Source organism: Saprolegnia parasitica, assembly GCF_000151545.1.
Source record: "Saprolegnia parasitica CBS 223.65 unplaced genomic scaffold supercont2.34, whole genome shotgun sequence".
Taxonomy (NCBI): Eukaryota; Oomycota; class Saprolegniomycetes; order Saprolegniales; family Saprolegniaceae; genus Saprolegnia; species Saprolegnia parasitica.
Genome location: NW_012156428.1, coordinates 182514 through 200154, shown reverse-complemented (window position 1 = coordinate 200154; position 17641 = coordinate 182514). Strand labels below are relative to the sequence as shown.

The following is a 17641-nucleotide window of genomic DNA, read 5'->3' as shown; positions in this document are numbered from 1 at the left end:
TACTTGATTACGCGAATGGCCGCTGGAGCGGACTGGTCGTGCATTGCTGGACACACGCCAGGTGGCAGCTACTCACGCTCGCAGCGCACCAACGTGGCCATGGCCATGCATCGCTCATTCTTGTTTCTTCCGATTGCTGCGATGCACGCTTCGTCTCTTCTCACCCTTGCGGCGCTCGCCGGCGCCGTCGCCGCCCAAGTCGAGTGCACCAACTACGTGGTGACGTCCAAGAGCTCGTACGACACGACGTGCGACGGGTCGCAGGGCACGCACGCATGGCCCGTCGGCGTCGACGCGAGCTACTGCCACGGCTGGTCGGCTTCGGACGCGAGCGGCAACACGCAAAAGTACTCGGCCACGAACCTCCGCTGCAGCTCGGACAGCACCATGTTCCTCTACACGCAGCACGACGGCACGACCGACTGCAGCTCGATCGCCAACAACGTCAAGGAGCTCAACTTTACGCTGAGCTGCACGAAGGACGTCGCCAACTTGTACCAAACGGGTCTGGACTTTAGCTGCTGCAACCAGCGCTCGGCGGCCTTTGGCAACTGCAACCGCGCCCAGCCCGTCGTCACGTGGCCCACGTCGCAGCCGCTGAGCAAGTTTCAGACGTTTGCCAACGGCCAGCTCTGCGCCGGCAGCGACGGCAACTCGACGACCGCGCCCAAGACTAAGCCGGCCGTCACGACGACCAAGCCCGCTCCGACGACGGCGGTGGCCACGCCGGCCCCCAGCAGTGCCAGCCTCGCCTCGATCGCCGTCTCGGTCACGGCCGTGGCCGCGGTCGCGGCGCTTCTGTAATCTCCGTACAGCTAGCTGCACTTATCTCTTAATACTACTACCTACGTGTCTACATTGTCTGCTGATATACGCATGGCGCAGCGGGTGGTGGACGCCACCGTCGGCCACGAAAAGAGTGCGATGTCGAGTGCACAGACACGCCCGAGCGTGGAGCTCCTCGACTTGGCCGTAGTAGCGCGGATGCTCTTGACGAGGGTCGCGCTCCGAGCTTGCATTAGTCGAGCTCATGAGTCGAGCTAAGTACAATATCATTGCACCAGGATACTATCCTGGCGCAATGATATTGCACTTGGGATGGAATCGACTATACTAGTATATTCTAGCCCGAGTCCACTCGAGTTCATGTCAGCAAAGTCATGTTGTACGCTGCATCTTCTGCCTTCGTGTCCATATGCCTCGTGCCACGTCGTCTGTAGACAGGAGGAGGCACGAGGAATACGGTATATACCCAGGCGCGCTCGACTTGACAATATATCAATATATAGCTCGGTTGCTCGTTGCTCTTCACGCGACGACGAGCCGGCTGCAGATAAAACGCAATCCTTGGGTAGTTCAAGAACACAAACGCACGCGGTCGTCGACGCCGCTGCTATTGTACGGTACTGGTAGTATCTCTCGACGCGCGATGTCCCCACGATGCGCTTTCTATGTAATACACTGTATGTGCTCATACAAAAGTCAGCTATGTGATATCTAGATAGGTGGGCCCATCGCCTTCGCACGTGGCGGCGGAGAAGAAAAAGGTTGCCGGCAGCTGCGCAGATCCTCCTTGGCAGTGGCTGGGTTTCACTTTGCTTCGAGCAGAGACTGCCTTCTTCCGACCTGACGGCGAATCAAGCAGCAGATTCGCTGCGCTGGTGTCTGGCCTCTGGTTCTGGTCCATGCACGAGGTCACCTGCGAGGCCACTGAATACTGGACGTACCTCTGGGTGTACTCTGAACGGAGGCGGATGGCGCCTTTATGAATTTCATTTGCCATATGTTCGCGCGCTTGAAGTTCGCAAAGGGCGTTTTCTCAGAGTCGTCTCGTCGTCGCTGGTCAGCATGGGACTGGCCTTCTATCGCCCATCATCTTGGAGGCATGTCCATGGCACAGTACAAGCATCGCGATGTCAGCGCCTCCTGCAGCTTCTTCTGCACGGCGAGGATGTAGCGACTGCAGGATTTTCTTCAAGGAAGCGCTTGTCGAGAACTGCCATGGGTGCATGAAACAAGCCGCGGCGGCCGTCACGATCCGGATTCCATGCGCCGGATACAATAGATATTACCTTAAAAAGTACAACGAGCGTTCGAGGTGGCGCCGAAGAGGGATGCCCACGGATCGCATCGATGATTCCGTGGCGCACATTGACACATTGATGGAAGCCGTGCATGTAGTCCAATATGTCTGCTGCAGGGCACTGTGTCCTCCTGCATAGTATCTCCATCGACGACACACTATTAATATTATCAAGGTGCGACAGCTCCCGCCAGGCTACGAGCGTATGATGATGAAAGAACCCTCGACAGCCCTTGCAGCGCAAAGCTTATGGTGGTTTGGCGCGCGCTCCAGTGGTAGGATGATTGGCGCAAACGCGTGCACGCCTTCCTTGCGCCGTTCGCTTGTCAAGCCACCGTGATATCACTGAATCGTACTGTACTTATTAGGCGAATTTCGCCTGGCGGGGCCTAATGACTGGTCAAGGATCTTCTTGACGTCCACCTCTTCCATGCATCGGCGCTTGCACCCAGATCCCTCAGTACGTGGCACCTGCGTGGTGCAGAGAAGCGTCCTTGGGCCCGTCCTCTGCAGCGCCAATCTCGACGGACCCAACGACCGCCAGCAACGGACCCAACGACCGCAAACGACGGACCCAACGACGGCGATCGATAGACCCAACGACGGCGACCAAGAGACAACGACAGTTGTCCGACTGCGTTCGGTGCGATTCACCAAATATCAACTTTTGAAAAAAAGTGAAAATCAGTTTGTAGAGGTGGCGAGCCACACTGCTCGACGGACGCCATTCCGCCTTTTGCCATGTCCAACCCGCATCTCAAGGCCGCCAAGAAGGAGGCCAGCAGCGCCAAGCTCGGCGCCGCCGACGGCGAGAGCATGCCGCTGACCGGCCACGGCACGCGCACGGTCAGCCAGTGCGAGGCCATCAAGGACGTCATTTTCGGCAGCAACATCAACGCGCTGCTCCTCGTCGCGCCGTTCGCGGCCTGGTCGTACTTTGGCCACTGGTCGCCCATGTGGGTCTTTGGCCTCAACTTCCTCACGATGATGCCGCTGGCCAACATCTTGGGCGAAGCCACCGAGACGCTCGCCGAGCACACGGGCGACACGATCGGCGGCCTCGTCAACGCCTCGTTCGGTAACGCGGTCGAGATCATCATTGCGATCTTCGCGTTGAAGCAAGGCGAGATCGAGCTCGTCCAGTCGTCGCTCATCGGTTCGATGCTCTCGAACCTCCTCCTCGTGCTCGGCTGCTGCTTCGTGAGCGGCCACTTTGGCGGCGCGAAGGAGTCGAGCTTCAACGGCGCCGGCGCGTCGATCAACATGTCGCTGCTCTTTGTCTCGAGCTTTGCGATGCTCGTGCCGTCGTACTACCAGTCGACCATGACGCACGACACGCAGACGGAGCACGAGCAAGCCGTCCTCGGTCTCTCGCACATCTCGGCCATCTTCCTCGTCCTCATGTACGCCCAGCTGCTCTTCTTCCAACTCTACACGCACAAGGCCGAGGTCGACGAGACGGAGGAGGAGCACAAGCCGGCCCTCTCGATGGCGTCGTCGATGATCATCCTCTGCCTCGCCACCGTCGCCGTCGCCTTCTTCTCCGAGTGGCTCGTCTCGTCGGTCGACGAGGTCACGGAAACCTCGGGCATCCCCAAGGCGTTCATTGGTATCATCCTCCTCCCGATCGTCGGCAACGCCGTCGAGCACATCACGGCGCTCAAGGTCGCGTACAAGAACAACATGGAGCTGGCCATGGGCGTTGCCGTCGGCTCGGCGACCCAGATCTCGCTCTTCGTCGTGCCCGTCTGCGTCATTGCCGGCTGGATCATGGGCCAGCCCATGACGCTGGCCTTCAACACGTTTGAGGCGCTCACGTACATCTTCTCGACGCTCATCGTGTACGTTATCGTCGCCGACGGCAAGTCCAACTGGCTCGAGGGCTCGATGCTCCTGACGCTCTACTGCCTCGTCGGCCTCTCGCTGCTTGAGATCACGATCTAAGGCGCTTCCATGTTGTCGAGCTTGAATACGAACTACACTTGTTTTCACTCTTGCACTCGGTTCTTTTGCCTGCAGGCCGATCGCAGGGGGCCGTGGCCACCAAGCACTCGTGCATGCCACATGCATGGCCGAGTCCCGCAGAAGCGATGATGCATCTGTCTCGCAGAGCTGCGTGCTACCTGCAGAAGCGCCTGGCGCGGGTGCTCGAGGCCTCCGAGCGCCAACGTACTGACTGGCCAACTGCGAGGGCTGGACCCACGCAGCTGCGACGTAGGCTGTCGACAAACAGCGTATTGCCCGCCGCACCCACGTCCGGTAGAGCCGGTGGCTAGGCCCGGTCCAGTCGCTGGGGAGCGATGTACACAGCGACAGCAGCCGCAGCGCTCAACAACAGGCGCCGATATGGATATGGATGGAGGCAGTCACCAGGCGTCCCATCGGAAGAACGGGTCGTGGATGGTCTCGTCAACCTCCGCGTTGCATCTCTAGTGCACGCAGAGTCGCTGCTTTCGCAGGTTGGCAGGTGGGCACCATGGAGCGACAATGCGGACGGCGGTACACTCCGCAATGCACAGCTCACGACGCCGTTGCTCTCCACCGGAGTGCTGTTGGCGGTGGCAACCGTCGACCCTAACCGCGTTCTCCAGCTCGCATCCGCACCAAGGAGCCGAGCCCGGTAGAAAATAGATGAGCGAGGTTCCAAATGGCAGACAAATGCGCGATGCGAAGGCTCAAGCGACGGTGGGTTGGCACCAAGAGCCGGCACTCCAACGGCTCTCCAGGGCGACAGGAAAGGGAACGTACGGGCAATCCGTTCGCTCCTTTTGCTACCGGATTTTCCAATTGCATCCGACGACGTGGATTTGCAGTTGTTATGTACAGAACGTCCAGGGCACCGACGCAAACCAGCTCGACGAGACAGTACGCGTCATCGTTCAACCATGATCTTGCCTCCGTGCGCCGTCTTCTTCTTGGCCGTCCGCGCCTTGTAGCGCGCCTCGAGCACTTTGCCGAAGGCTTCGACAATTTGGATTTGCTCGAGCGTCACGTCGTCGTCTTCGTGGGCCACGAGGTCGGCGAGCACCTTCTCAAACGACACCGCCGCCGCCTTTGGGCGCGACGCCATAAACTTCGCATACGCGGCTTCGGCCGCCATCGCGTCGATCGCACTCGCTTGGGCTTGCTTCGCGAGCGCGTCTTCGGCCAGCCGCAGCGCTTGTTTCCGCTGCTCGACGTCGGCCAGCTTCTTGGCGAGCCGCTGGTTCTCGGACGCCACGAGGCTCCGCCGCCGCTTCTTCTCCTCGAGCCGCGCCATGAGCTGCGCGTGCTTGGACTCGCTCTCGTCGGCCGCCAATTGCGCGAGCCGCGCGCGGTCCACGTCGCTGGTGGCGAGGAGCGCGGCCACGGTCGCACTGTGGTCGTCGATGGCCGCGGGTGTCGGCGCCGAGTCGTTTTTCGCATGTCTCTTTTGTAGCCGCGCCTGCAACCGAGCGTCATGCGCTGCTTGTTCTCGCCGCAATTCGATGTCCAAGCGAGCACGGTCGGCCGCGTTTTCTGCTTGCATGGCTTCGAGGCGCGCCTTGGCGGCCGCGGCTGCATTGAGCGCATCGGCGTCCGACGCCATCTGCGCCTGCAGCTCGGTATGCTCTCGCTCGAGCGCTGCAAGGACCGGTGGCGGCGACTCGTCGTCGTGCGTGTGAGACCGTCGCCGGCGCTGCGCGAGACGGGCGTCCAGCCGGGCTTGATGTGCGGCCCTCTCGGCCTCCAACTCGGTGGCGACGCGGGCAGCCTCGCGGGCATGCCCCTCGTGCAGTGCTTTTAGCGCGGCCTCGTTCTCGCTGGCCTGCGTCACCTCGGCGAGAAGCGCGACTTGCGCTCTCTCCAGCTCGGCGCGTTCTTCTTGGAGCGCCAAAACGGCGTCGCTTGATTCGACTTCGATGGCGTCGACCGGGTGGACGCGCGCGAGCAGCCGCGCTTGATGCGTCGCCTGCTCGGTTGCGAGCTCCTCGTTGAGCTTCTGCGTCTCGGCCTCGTTGGCGGCTTTGAGCGCGTCGAGGTCGCGCTGTTGCTGGAGCGCGAGCCGGCGCTTCGCCGCCGCCGCCTGCGCCGCCGCCATCTCGGCCACGCGTTGCGCGTTGGCCCGCTCTTTGACGCAGGCCGCTTCGTGGCCGCGGACTTTATCGGCCAGCGACGAGGCGTGCGTTGTGGCACGCAGCACATCCACGACTCGGTGGGTCGTTGCTTTCTCCATCTGCGAACGCAGTGCGAGAAGCTCGGCGTCCTGGGCGGCAGCAAGCGATGCGAGCTGCGCCTCGTACTCGGCTGAGAGCGCGGCGGCCTGCGACTCTACAAGTGCGTCGATTGCGTCCGGGTCCATGCTAGCACCCCTGGCCGCGTCACCGACCGCCCGCAGTGGCGGTTTTCCGTCGGCGTCAACCGTCGCGTGGTCGTCGTCGCTCGGTGCGAGCGTCGTGAGATCGTTCCAGATGGCTTCCATGAACGACCGGGCGTTCCCGTCGCGGATCGCCTCGTGCAGCCGACGCACGTGGAGGTCCGTGTCCCGCAAGACGCTTTCGTTGAAGGCCGCCCACGTCCTTGCATACGTCGTCACAAGCTCCGCGAGCTGGACGCAACCTTGCATCTCGACCATCTTGCGCATCGGCGTCGTTGACGGCGTCCACGTGAGCTCGATTTCCGCCAAGAGCCGGCTGCGTTGGTACGCCAGCGCATCTTCGAGCACGCGGCGCTCGTCCGTCTGCATTTGCAGCACGATCGGCGCGTCGATCAACTGCGGCGCGCCGTCGAGGCGCCGGCGCCACGCACCGTCGACGTGGTCGCGCATGCGGTTGTCGTTGGCGTCGCACTCGTCCAAGAGGAGGCGGATTTGCGCCTGGTACGCCGGCAGCACCGACGTGAACGACGCGACTCCGCCCTCGTCGTCGACCATGCTATCAAGGCGGTGGTAGAGGTCGCTCAGAAACGCGTCTTTGGTGCTTGCAAACGCAGCCACTTGGTTGTTGTAGAAGGCGACTTCGGCGTTCGCCCGCACCCACTTGGCGACGTCGTGCTCCCATCGCAGCGTCTGGACGTCCATGTCGAGGCGAGAGCCTCTTCGGTGCCACGATAGCGCCTGCACCATGGAATCCATGCGCTTGAACTGGCGCGAGAACGTCTGCAGCGACGCCACGAGCCGCCGGGCGCGCAGAACTCGGTACGTCTTGTAGAGGCCAAACGCAAGCCCGCAGCAGACCGTGAGCGCGACCGCACCGGCGAGAAGCGACTTGGCCGTCGACATGGTCGCGACCGACGATGCGTCGTCGGTCGCGAGCTCGAAGACGCGAAGGCCGTTGCAGAGCGCGAGGCAGTCGGCCACCGACTCGCGCACAATGAACGCCGAGCCGGTGAGGACACCGTCGCATTGCACCGCGACGAGGCGGGTCGCCGGCGTTGGCGCCTGCAGCGCCAGAAACGAATCGCAGAGCCGTTGACACGCGACCGAGACGTGGGCGAGCGACGGCGGCGACGGCAGTGGGAACGACGTCCACGTCGCCGTCGTGTTGCTCGTGCAGGCGAAGTCGCCGGCACCCATGAGACTGAAACGTCCGATAAGACGCGGCGGTTGCGACCGACCGGTTGGTGCCGGCGAGAAAGGTTGACACGGTTGGTGACACGGTTGGTGACACGGTTAATGATGACGATACCAATATCTTGATCCAACGCGCTCTCGTTGTGGTGGACGCAAGAGGGTACTATCATGTAGCAATCTCCAAACTTCGTCTTTTTCTCCACTCGCTCGTTCGCTGGGCCGTGGCGGGCGTCAGTGGGCTCACAGCCCCGTTGAGGCGACAACGACATGCTCTCTCAAGCGTCGCGAGTCCTCGACGATCAATGGAGCGGACCAAACTCTGGGCTCCTCCGACACGTCGAAGAAGGCGGTGACGGAACACACTTTTGGGCAGCACGGAGGGACATGTGATCGATGCCTCTCGATCGCGCTGCCGGCTAACGAAAGCGAAGAATGTAGTTATTCCCTTCAGCCGGTCGGTGTACACTACTGCTTCAAGGTGCCAAAAGTCGTGTTTCACAACCGAAAAGAGAGACATGTTTGACCTAAGCGTGTTTCAATTTTTCAAGTCGAACGAAAACTGACTAAAGCGCCGGCTCCACTTGGTCTTGGTGCTCGCGACGTCGTGGACGGCCGACGGCGGGCCCTCGCGCGTAAACTCCGGGTCCACGTACCGCGTGTCCGTCTCGCTCGACTAGTCAGAGATACTTTAGTCGACATCCTGTACTACGAGAGCAGTCATGTACGAGGTGCGGGCGCCAGAACGCGGGAACTTGGCGCGCCGCGAGCTTGGTCCAGTTGACGTCGCGAAAGAACGGGTGGGCCTTGATCTTCTCGACGCCAAAGCGCGCGTTCGGGTCGCGGTTCAAGAGCCCTAGACAATCCGTCGTCGTTGGAGGAGGACGAAGACCCAGCTACCGAGAACGAGCGACGTCGCGTCTTTGGGAAAATGGGGTGGGAACTGCACGTCTTCGCTCACGATGCGCTGGAGCATGATGCGCTCGTTCTCGTGGTAGAAGGGCGAGACGCCCACGAGCATCTCATACTACGTGCCATATAAGACAATATTGTCCATCCCACAACGCCGGATTCGTACAAAGACGATGCCAAAGCTCCACCAGTCGTACGACTTGCCATAATCGCGCGACCCGTCGGCGGTCTGGACGAGCGCTTCGGGCGCCACGTACTCGGCTAGACATGTCGCAGTTGATACCTTGATAGAGAGAGAGCGGCGCACCGGTGCCCGAGAGCGTCTTGACGCCGTGGTTGGTGCCGTAAATGTGCTGCTTGGACAAGCCAAAATCCACTACACCAATGTGTCCTTCGTCGTCAATCATGACGTTCGACGGCTACGAGACAAGTGGTTCATGGCGCGCCACTTGATACGTTGATACCTTGAGGTCCCGATACAAAATGTTGAGCGAGTGCAGATACGAAATCGCGAGCACGAGCTCGGCCGCGTACAAGCGCGCGCTCTGGAGGTCGAGGCCGCCGCCTTTCTCGTTGAGGTGGTAAAACAGTCGCCGGCCGCATAGTACTTCATGCCTAGTATAAGACATATTGAACATTGTCAACGTAGATAGAGAAATCAACCGAGGTAAAGCCGTTCGTTGGTCTGGAAGGCAAAGATGAGCGACGAGACGTACGGGTGGTGGAGACGCTGGAGGATCTGGCGCTCTTCCATCGCATTCTGCATGTCGACCGTGTCCATGGTCGACTTTTTCAGAATTTTGATGGCGAAAATACGCCCGTCTTGCTTGTAGCGCACCATCATCACCTGCGCCATGCTCGTTGTCTTGTGTGCCATGGGAAAGAAGGGGTCGTACCGCGCCAAAGCTTCCGCGACCAAGCACTTGGAGCATCTCAAAGTCCTCGATTGTCAGCGATTTGTGGGAAATCACGGTCGGCGCCGGCGGACCTAGCTCTCCGCCATGAGTGCCACCTCGATCGTTGACGAAGCCTACGGTCGCCTGCGTCGCCGAGCGGTGTGGGCGGCGGTAGAAACATCCCAGAATCTACTTTCTACATGAACCCTCTTCCTCGATTGCACCCGTCTACCTTGGCGCGGCACGGCTTGCATCGGCGCCGGCGGCGGTGCAGTGGCCATCGGGACGCTGGCCGCCGGTGCGAGGTGGGCACCCTACATGACAATATTGTTGTCGACTCTTTTCTATCAACAAACGATGATCCTACCGGACGATACAGGGGCTCGTGGGGCATCGCGAGAAGCATGCGGCTGTCCGGCCGCGTGCGTTTGCGCTCCGTCATGTTCATAAAGTAGTGCTCCAGTGCAATTTGCACATTGCCGCCTGTATCAATGTATCAATGCAGCAAGGGACGAGGCAGGTCGTACCGGCGCCGTCGAGGTACGGCAGGAGCTGGTCGCGCGTCGACTGCGTTCCGACGACAATTTGCATCTGATCGAGCTTGGCCTCGCGCTGCGTGAGCTCGTCCACCGACACGGACGTGCGGGCCGAGCCAAAGAGCGAGCTCGCGTCGTCGTCGTCTTCGTTGACGCGCGAGAGACGTGGCGGCCGTGCCTTGTTGACGCGAATGTTGAGCGGCGCAGGGATCGCAGTCGTCTTTGCGAGGGCGAGCGCAGCCTTGGCTGTCAGCGCCGGGCGAAAGTAGAGGCGCCAGTGGCCGCTACATCATATTCGATAAGAAACGAGGCAGATGGCGATACCGTCGTCGTACTCGGTCGGGCGCGTGAGGCCGAGGAAGCAGCGGTGGACGTTGTTGAGCGGCGTCGCGACCTCGTTCGTGGCGACCGCGGCTGGCTTGTTCCATGGCAGGTTCAGCGAGAGGCCAATGCTCTGGACGTGCCGAATGCAGATCTCGCGGTCCTTCCAGCGGTAGCTCGTGAGGAAGAAGGGCTCGCCGATGCTCATGACGGCGCCGAGGCCGAGGCCACGCACGACAAACTTGTTGCGGTCGTCCGTGTCGCTCACCTAGTAGATCGACGACGAGGTTCGAGGAGGGTGCAGCGTCATGATGGCATACCGGCCGCCACTGGAGCGCATTGTTCTTACGCGCGCTGAGCCAGAGGCCGTTGCACTCGAGGGAGACAATGTCGCCGTTGCGCAGGAGCACGTCCGTGCCCGGGCTGCCGCGCTTCCGGAACCGCAGCACGCGGAAGCGCTCGTTGAGCGTCGTGATGGCGTCGACCGCGCCCGTCGTCAGCGTCGCCGAGCCGTTGAGCGTGCTCAGCATGCCAGGTGCATCGAACGGGTGCAGCGTCAGTGGCATCGACGAGCGGATGCTCTTGGTGGGGTCGATGGCCTCGGTCGGCGTCGCCTGCGCAAAGTAGAGGTTGACGGCGGTCGACACGTCGTTCGACGCCGCATGGAGGCACGAGAGGAGCACGTTCGTCGGAACCTCCTCGCCGAGGATCGTGCGGATGAGCTCGAGCTCCGATGATCCTTGCGCGGCCACGGGCCGGGATGGGCGGCGACTTGCTGCTGCCATCCTGCGTGTTGGCGTTCTTCGACCAAGATCGCAGTCACACGCCACTAAATATGGCATATGCCGCTTTTAAAAACCTCTCACAAGCCATGCGAAGCCCCGGTGCGTGCACCGAGCCTATCGCGAGGAGAGGCAGAGTAGCATCATCACAAGACGACTGTGGTGGAAGCCCACCAATGCGCACAGCCAGCATGGTGTCGGGGTCGCTGCGGGGACGACGGTCGCAGCAGGCTCGTGCCGAATCCATCGTGCCGAATCCAAGCACCTCAAGAATGGTCGTCGTGTTTTTTGCAGGCTTGGACCAATCGCATGCCGCGCTGTCGCCGGCTGCGTGTTAAAAATGGCATCTGCCACATTACATCAACCTGGCAATTGCAACGCTATTCCTTCTCGACGGCACCGACGACGGTTCGAACACCGACGTCTGTACATCGTAGCTGTGCATACACATTGTCATAACGTGGATTGTGTATTCGGTGGGTTGATAGGTTGATATGAGTTAGCGGAGTTGGGGTGGGGTGGCGCACGCGCACACCCCCGCTGGCAAAAATTGCGCTGTGGAGGAACCCGAAGGCACTCCTAGACCATTACAGCACCGGAGTGCATGAAGGCCTGCTCCGGCCCAAGTCAACCCCCGAGTTGATCAGGGTCGAGCTCCAGCCAGGTAAGTATGATCACTCACATGCATCTCCTCAACGATTGCTGGAAACGGGATTGGAGCCCATGTGGTCGCCACGTACAAATGGACGACCGTTTCGACATGTCGCATGACTTTCGACCGACTTGTCGACTTTCTACTGGTTTACAAATCTGAAGACACAACTCAAAACACACTACATCGAGCGAACGTCGGGGTCGTGTTAGCTGGAGAGCTTATCCCAAGTGCAGTACAATTTACCACCACCCGCAACCGTACGGGCCGCAGCGCCAGGTAGGACCCCAGCGAGGACCCCAGGTAGGACCCCAGCGAGGACCCCAGCCACCATGGCCCCAGCGACCATGACCCCAGCGACCATGGCCCCAGCGACCATGGCCCCAGCCACCACGCCATTCCTGGTCAGCGTGTTCCGTCGGCACGTCCGGTGGTGTCGTCTCCTTCATCACGGGCGAATCCGGTGCAGTGGGGCCGGAAGGAGCAGGGTTCGCCGCAGCGCCAGCGAGCGCGCCGAGCATCGTGATCAAGCAAGTGGTCTTCATGAGCGCAGGAGATCGGGAAATCCAATGTGAGGATCCAAAGACGGCAGTGTTTGGGCATCATGGAAACGCCCAGGAATGGCGCCAAGGTACTAGTCGCAATGCTTCAACTGGAAATGGCCGGAAAGGTCTTACCAACCACTTCTCATGATGATGTACTCATATACACGAGTGCTTTAAACAAACGCTCGCTAGTCCGAGCACCCAACTCGTGACGAGAACAGGCGACGTTATTGTCTTCTCGACTGGGGCGTTGCAGCGTTCTTGTCGGCATGAAAAATTTTCAATGTATCAGGACAGCGTCCATTTGCAGGAGTAAAGATCCAACTCTATATTGCAGTGTTGGCCAGGTTCATAATGCAAGGGTCCATGGTGTCGCCGGCCATCAAGTGTCGGCAGCTACTGACGCCATCAACTGGATCTCAACGATTGCCAAAATGATATCACGATGTCTTATACTCGTCTCGCTATCAAGTCGCCGGTAGTACGGGAATCGAAAGCGACGCGAGTAGGGACAAGAAGACTTGGTAGCCAGACGCCGAGAGGTGCACACCGTCTTCGAAATCATTCTCGAGGTCCATCGGTGGCCAGTCGACCGCAGTTGTCAGCAGACCTTGCTCGCGCAGCATGGCCAAGTAGGCTCCTCGGAACGCCGGGGACCGCTCGTGCTGGCCGCGTGTCGGGATCGGTGGGATCGGCAGCACATGCAAATGGGCATCGGGCCATCGGTCACGGAGCGCGGCCACAATGGCTGCCACGTGTTGGACCATACCTGCGAGCTTTTTTTGCTCGCGCGGCGTCGAGCCGTCGCCACGGCCCACGTCGTTGGAGCCGATCAAGACTGCAATCTGCTGGAGGCGCGCTGGCACCAATGCCGCTTGCGTGTATCCGCTGCCTTCGTCGTTCGCCACGCGCCACGCGAGCTGCGAGATGCGGTCGCCGCCGACGCCACAGAGCCACGTCGACGGCGGTGCCAAGGTCGGGTGCTGCCACTGGAGGCGCTCCGTGAGCGAGTCGCCAAAGATGGCCGCCGTGTCATTCTCCGACAGTGCCACAATGTGGGCTCCCAAGCGTGCACGGGTCTTCTCGCGCATGCTGGGTCGAGGCATCGAGTAGTCAAATGATGGATCAGGCCGTTGTGCCAATGGCGCGATCGACCATCACCCGACCTTTGGTCAGATCCATCACGACACGCACTCCTGGAGAACGTTCCTCGCACCCGCTTCCTGGCAGCTCGAGGAATTGATCCCCTTCAACACGCACACAGCTCTTTGATAGTGCTGAATAGCAACACAGTTCAAGGCTACTAGGACTCTACGAGATGCCTACCACCTCGACACCGGCCCCGAACATGCCGCACGCGCCGATGGGCGAAGCGACGGTATTGATCGTCAGGCAACAAGTGACCATCAGACGCGTGGACCAGTGCCAGCATGAATTGAACATGTCCATGGACCAGAGCCCTCGTACACAGACGAGGCATATTTGAAGTGCACACTAAATGGCGAGGGTTTGGAATGGCTATCCTCCACCCACCTTCGTATGGACGTCCCACGGCGCTCGATGCCATTTCGCAAAGAACGATCCATGCGCAGATTCCTGGTGGCACATCGATTCAATGGAGCAGCAACGTGTCTTCCACAGCAAAGACGATGACACAAGACGTATTAGTATCTAGATGGCGCTAAAATGGTCTTCCAAGACCTCCTTCGTGTTCGACATGATGAAGACGGCGCCAATCAAGCGCAGACCGCGCGGTACAGTGCCCTTGTAGTATAAGCCAAGGCCGCCGTCGCGCCAGAGCTGTGACGCATGCTTGGTCATAGATGTCGTGTTGGCCTCCATCGCATTTCCTTGTGCGATCGTCTTGAACGTGTCGACGGGCTGGCTCGCCATCACAGCGACAAGGCCGGCGGCGATGCTACCGCCCATGGCCGCCCACGTCTTTTGCGCTGTAGATGCCGTCTCCTTGTCGCCAAAGATGGACGGAAACGTGTCGTGGAGTGTCGACGAGACGACAGGCCCGAGCGCGAGGTAGCAGGCGCACCACGAGGCTTCGCGGAACGCGGTGAGTGGCAGGCCTCGGTACAGCCGCGTCACGCCATGGGTTTCCACGACCGATCGGACGGTCGCGCCAAGAGGCTGCCCCGTGCGCTGCTGGAGCGTCATGACGAGCTCGGCCGGCGAGCTCAGGAGCGACGAGAGGCCGCCAGCGATCATGGCGGTTCCGATGCGCCCGAGTGCGTCGTCGGGGGCGACGAGCTTTCCGAGCACGCCGTTGGCAGCAAATTGAACAGCGCAAATGGGCGCGATCGAGAGGCAATTGATGCCGACGCCACGGTACATGACGCTGGGCCGAAAGACGAGCGGTTGGCTTTGCTGCACGGCGAGGCCATTAGCGTGGCGGCAAAGGTATCGACAGTCATACCTGGAGCGTGTTCTTGATGTAGACTGTGGGCTGCTGGATGAGGACCTCGGTCATGCCCGCGATGGACCCGATGAGCGCGTGGTCGACACCACTGAGCGGGCGTCGTTCCGTGCGCGTCATGGCTGTTCGAGCTTTGCGCAATCCTCCGCTTTGGCTTTGGATCGCATCCGAAATTAAGCCAATCCCAGCGCTTTGATTGTAATATAATGGTCATCCCTACAAACATGGCGCTTGGTTTTACATGGTGTATATAATTGCACACCTCATTTTAGCCAATCAAGAACCGTGACGATATTTGACCAATCAAAACGGGCGCTGCCACTTGCTTACAAATTGCAGCGCGTATTTTGACCAATGGCATCGCTTGGTTTTTTAATTCGAGCAATGACAATACAAATACCAAGATGGAATAAAGTCGTAGCATTGAAGACAGCCCTGGCCCGCCTTCAAGTTGCGCCACTGGGCCGATCATTCTTGTGCTTCACCGACCATGGCCGAGTCGACACCCACCTCGCCGGCCACCGCGATGCGCGCGCCGCTCTCGGGCCTGCAGTACGCTGCCGTTGGCTCTGTCGCGGGCATGTTTGAAGTCTGCGTGCAGCAGCCGATGATGTACATCAAGAACTGTGTCCAGCAAAGCCGGCCCATGTCCTTCCACCCGCTCGTCATGTACCGCGGCGTCGGCGTCATGTGTGCGTCCATTGCGCCTGTCTCGGCCGTGCAGTTTGCCGTCGACGGCGTTCTAACGACGTCGCTTCGCTCGGCGGACGTGCCGTCGTCCGAGGGCTCGCGCATCCTCACGGCAGCGACGGCCGGCGTTTGCTCGTCGCTACTGAGCTCGCCGGCCGAGCTCGTCATGACGCTGCAGCAGCACACGGGCCACGGCGTGCAGCGCACCATTCAAGACGTGACAGCGGCACACGGCGTCGGACGGCTCTACCGCGGGCTGCCGTACACGTGCCTTCGCGAAATGATCTGGTGCGCGAGCTACCTCGCGCTTGGCCCCGTCCTCGGCGAGAAGCTCCACGCACACTTTCCCGAGACGTTTGGCGATGCCGCGACTGCATCGCTCTCGCAACGGGGCGCTGCTGCCATGGGTGGCAGCATTGGCGCCGGGCTCATCGCGGTCCTCGCCACGCAGCCCGTGGACACGGTCAAGACGATCATGCAAGGCAACGCGCTCGACAAGAACGCGCTGGGTCTCGTGGGCGAGACGCGTCGGCTCTGGGCCCAAGGCGGGATTCGTTCCATGTACAAGGGCACGATCCCGCGCGGCATCCGTCTCATTGGCGCCGTCTTCATCTTGTCCGAGACCAAGAAGATCCTCGAGGACCAGTGCCACCGCTACTACGACGCGCCTGCGACGGTCACGGCGTAGCAAGTCGGCCTTTCTAGTACATGCTATAAATAGAATTTCGAACCGTTCGATATTTCACAGCGCCTCTACCAGCACACGCCAGACGTACGCGTCAATTCGAAAGCCTCGAGGACCGAGCTGCCTAGCGGGTCCAAACAAGCGACCGTTGTTCATGCCGCAATACCTCCTTGTACAATACTCAAGTACGACCTCTCTTTGACTAAGTTAAATTGCATTGCAGAAGGGCTAGCGTGCGAGATGCGGCTCGGTCTTGCGCTCCTCGAGGATGTGGCACAGGCTCGGCTCGGCGCCGCCTCGTGTGTCGTACTGCGTCGCCGACGGGTTGCTTGGTGTCGAGTGCTGCCACCAATCGGACTTTTGCGACATCAAATCGTGGTTGGACTGCCGCCCTGTCGTGTTGAACATCGACTTGCTCGCGACCGAGTCGAGCATACTCGACGGCTGCTGCGCGGACGACGCGAGGATGAAATGGCGCTGCGTCGGCGGCGCCGGGCGGGGCTCTCGGTGGCGATACGACGTGATCTCGATATCCGTGTCTTCGGCTTCTTCGCGTTCGCGCCGCTTCCGAATGCACATGTAGACAACGAGCGCTCCAATACTGACAAGGCCCAAGAGGACGCCCAGGATGATGCTCGTCGTGTGGTTGCTGGACGTGCGGGCGTCGTCCATGGGCTTGAAAGTCGTCGGGTCGGGCGTCGGGACTGTTGTCGGAGGCGGCGTCAAGCTGGTCGTTGGCGACGGGGCGTTCGAGGTCGGCACTGGCGTCGACACGTTCTTGGGGCAAATGACGCCGTTTTGGCACCCGCCAAAGGTGGGGTTGGTGCAATAGACAATCTTCTTTTGTATGTACACGCAGTTGTAGTCGTAGCATGCCGCCGAGCCGCGCACGCACGGCGCGTCCAGAAGCGACTGCACGCACGTCGGCGCGCTGCAGAGCGGGTCCAGCGCGTCCATCGTCGCGGCAGCTACGGGCACGTTTATGAGCAAACGAGGAGTGTGACGTTGAAGCAAGCCGCACCGGCGCGGGCCAGTAGTGTTAGAAGAACGCTTGTCGCCGCAAGTGCTCGCGTTCGGTCCATGGCCGCTAATAGGTGGGTGGAACTGCACTGCGCGAGATTGGCGCGCAGCTATGTAATCACAACCGGACCACGCGGCCGCAGCACGGTGCAAGCGACCGGTCTTCAACACATTTCTTGCTACAGGGTATCGATTGTTACAGGATATAAGAACACACAGTTAGACCGGACTGGATGCTAGTATGCGCAGCACGAAGGTGCTAGCCAACATCGGCAGCGCCCAGAGTTGGCATCGATACCATTCAAGCCTGAAATGCCGGAGCGGTGGATAGATTGTGGCTGGACCACTTCCAATACGAGGTGCGGCGAAACCGAAGCGGTTCCTGTGAGGTATGTCCATATAGGTTTTAAAGGATGGGGTATGTGTTGTGACAGGTTTGGACGCGAAAGGCGAGACAGAGCCGTTTTTTCGAAGGGCAATCTGACTCGAAGCAGCCGCAAGATCGCACACATGTGCTCAAGGTATGTGCTCACGGCAATGAATTCGAGTAGTTTGTATCTGCCACAG

The 17641-nt window shown here is 60.4% G+C and overlaps 7 protein-coding genes across 7 annotated transcripts; 3 read left to right on the top strand and 4 right to left on the bottom strand.

The window, feature by feature from the left end:
* Positions 1-141: 141 nt before the first annotated feature.
* Positions 142-804, top strand: SPRG_20511 (hypothetical protein; the record flags this gene model as incomplete). Its single annotated transcript, XM_012347207.1, has 1 exon — positions 142-804. The coding sequence occupies one exon, from the start codon at positions 142-144 to the stop codon at positions 802-804; it is 663 nt and encodes a 220-aa protein (XP_012202597.1).
* Positions 805-2761: 1957 nt separating this feature from the next.
* SPRG_07892 (calcium/proton exchanger) lies at positions 2762-4082 on the top strand. The gene has a single exon (XM_012347164.1). The coding sequence runs from the start codon at positions 2825-2827 to the stop codon at positions 4025-4027; it is 1203 nt and encodes a 400-aa protein (XP_012202554.1). The 5' UTR covers positions 2762-2824; the 3' UTR covers positions 4028-4082.
* Positions 4083-4955: 873 nt separating this feature from the next.
* Positions 4956-7616, bottom strand: SPRG_22210 (hypothetical protein; the record flags this gene model as incomplete). Its single annotated transcript, XM_012347247.1, has 1 exon — positions 4956-7616. The coding sequence occupies one exon, from the start codon at positions 7614-7616 to the stop codon at positions 4956-4958; it is 2661 nt and encodes an 886-aa protein (XP_012202637.1).
* Positions 7617-8148: 532 nt separating this feature from the next.
* On the bottom strand, positions 8149-11060 carry SPRG_20508 (AGC/AKT protein kinase; the record flags this gene model as incomplete). Its single annotated transcript, XM_012347206.1, has 14 exons — positions 8149-8286; positions 8339-8466; positions 8511-8637; positions 8689-8783; positions 8830-8941; positions 8987-9129; positions 9186-9369; positions 9419-9510; positions 9557-9607; positions 9651-9732; positions 9786-9901; positions 9946-10238; positions 10290-10543; positions 10596-11060. The coding sequence occupies 14 exons, from the start codon at positions 11058-11060 to the stop codon at positions 8149-8151; spliced, it is 2280 nt and encodes a 759-aa protein (XP_012202596.1).
* Positions 11061-13925: 2865 nt separating this feature from the next.
* SPRG_20507 (hypothetical protein) lies at positions 13926-14799 on the bottom strand (the record flags this gene model as incomplete). The annotated part of the gene is made up of 2 exons (XM_012347205.1): positions 13926-14630; positions 14680-14799. 2 exons carry the CDS (start codon positions 14797-14799, stop codon positions 13926-13928), a joined length of 825 nt encoding a protein of 274 aa, XP_012202595.1.
* Positions 14800-15145: 346 nt separating this feature from the next.
* On the top strand, positions 15146-16104 carry SPRG_07891 (hypothetical protein). Its single transcript, XM_012347163.1, has one exon. The coding sequence runs from the start codon at positions 15170-15172 to the stop codon at positions 16055-16057; it is 888 nt and encodes a 295-aa protein (XP_012202553.1). The 5' UTR covers positions 15146-15169; the 3' UTR covers positions 16058-16104.
* A 178-nt stretch (positions 16105-16282) lies between these two features.
* SPRG_20506 (hypothetical protein) lies at positions 16283-17011 on the bottom strand (the record flags this gene model as incomplete). Its single annotated transcript, XM_012347204.1, has 1 exon — positions 16283-17011. One exon carries the CDS (start codon positions 17009-17011, stop codon positions 16283-16285), a length of 729 nt encoding a protein of 242 aa, XP_012202594.1.
* Positions 17012-17641: the final 630 nt, after the last annotated feature.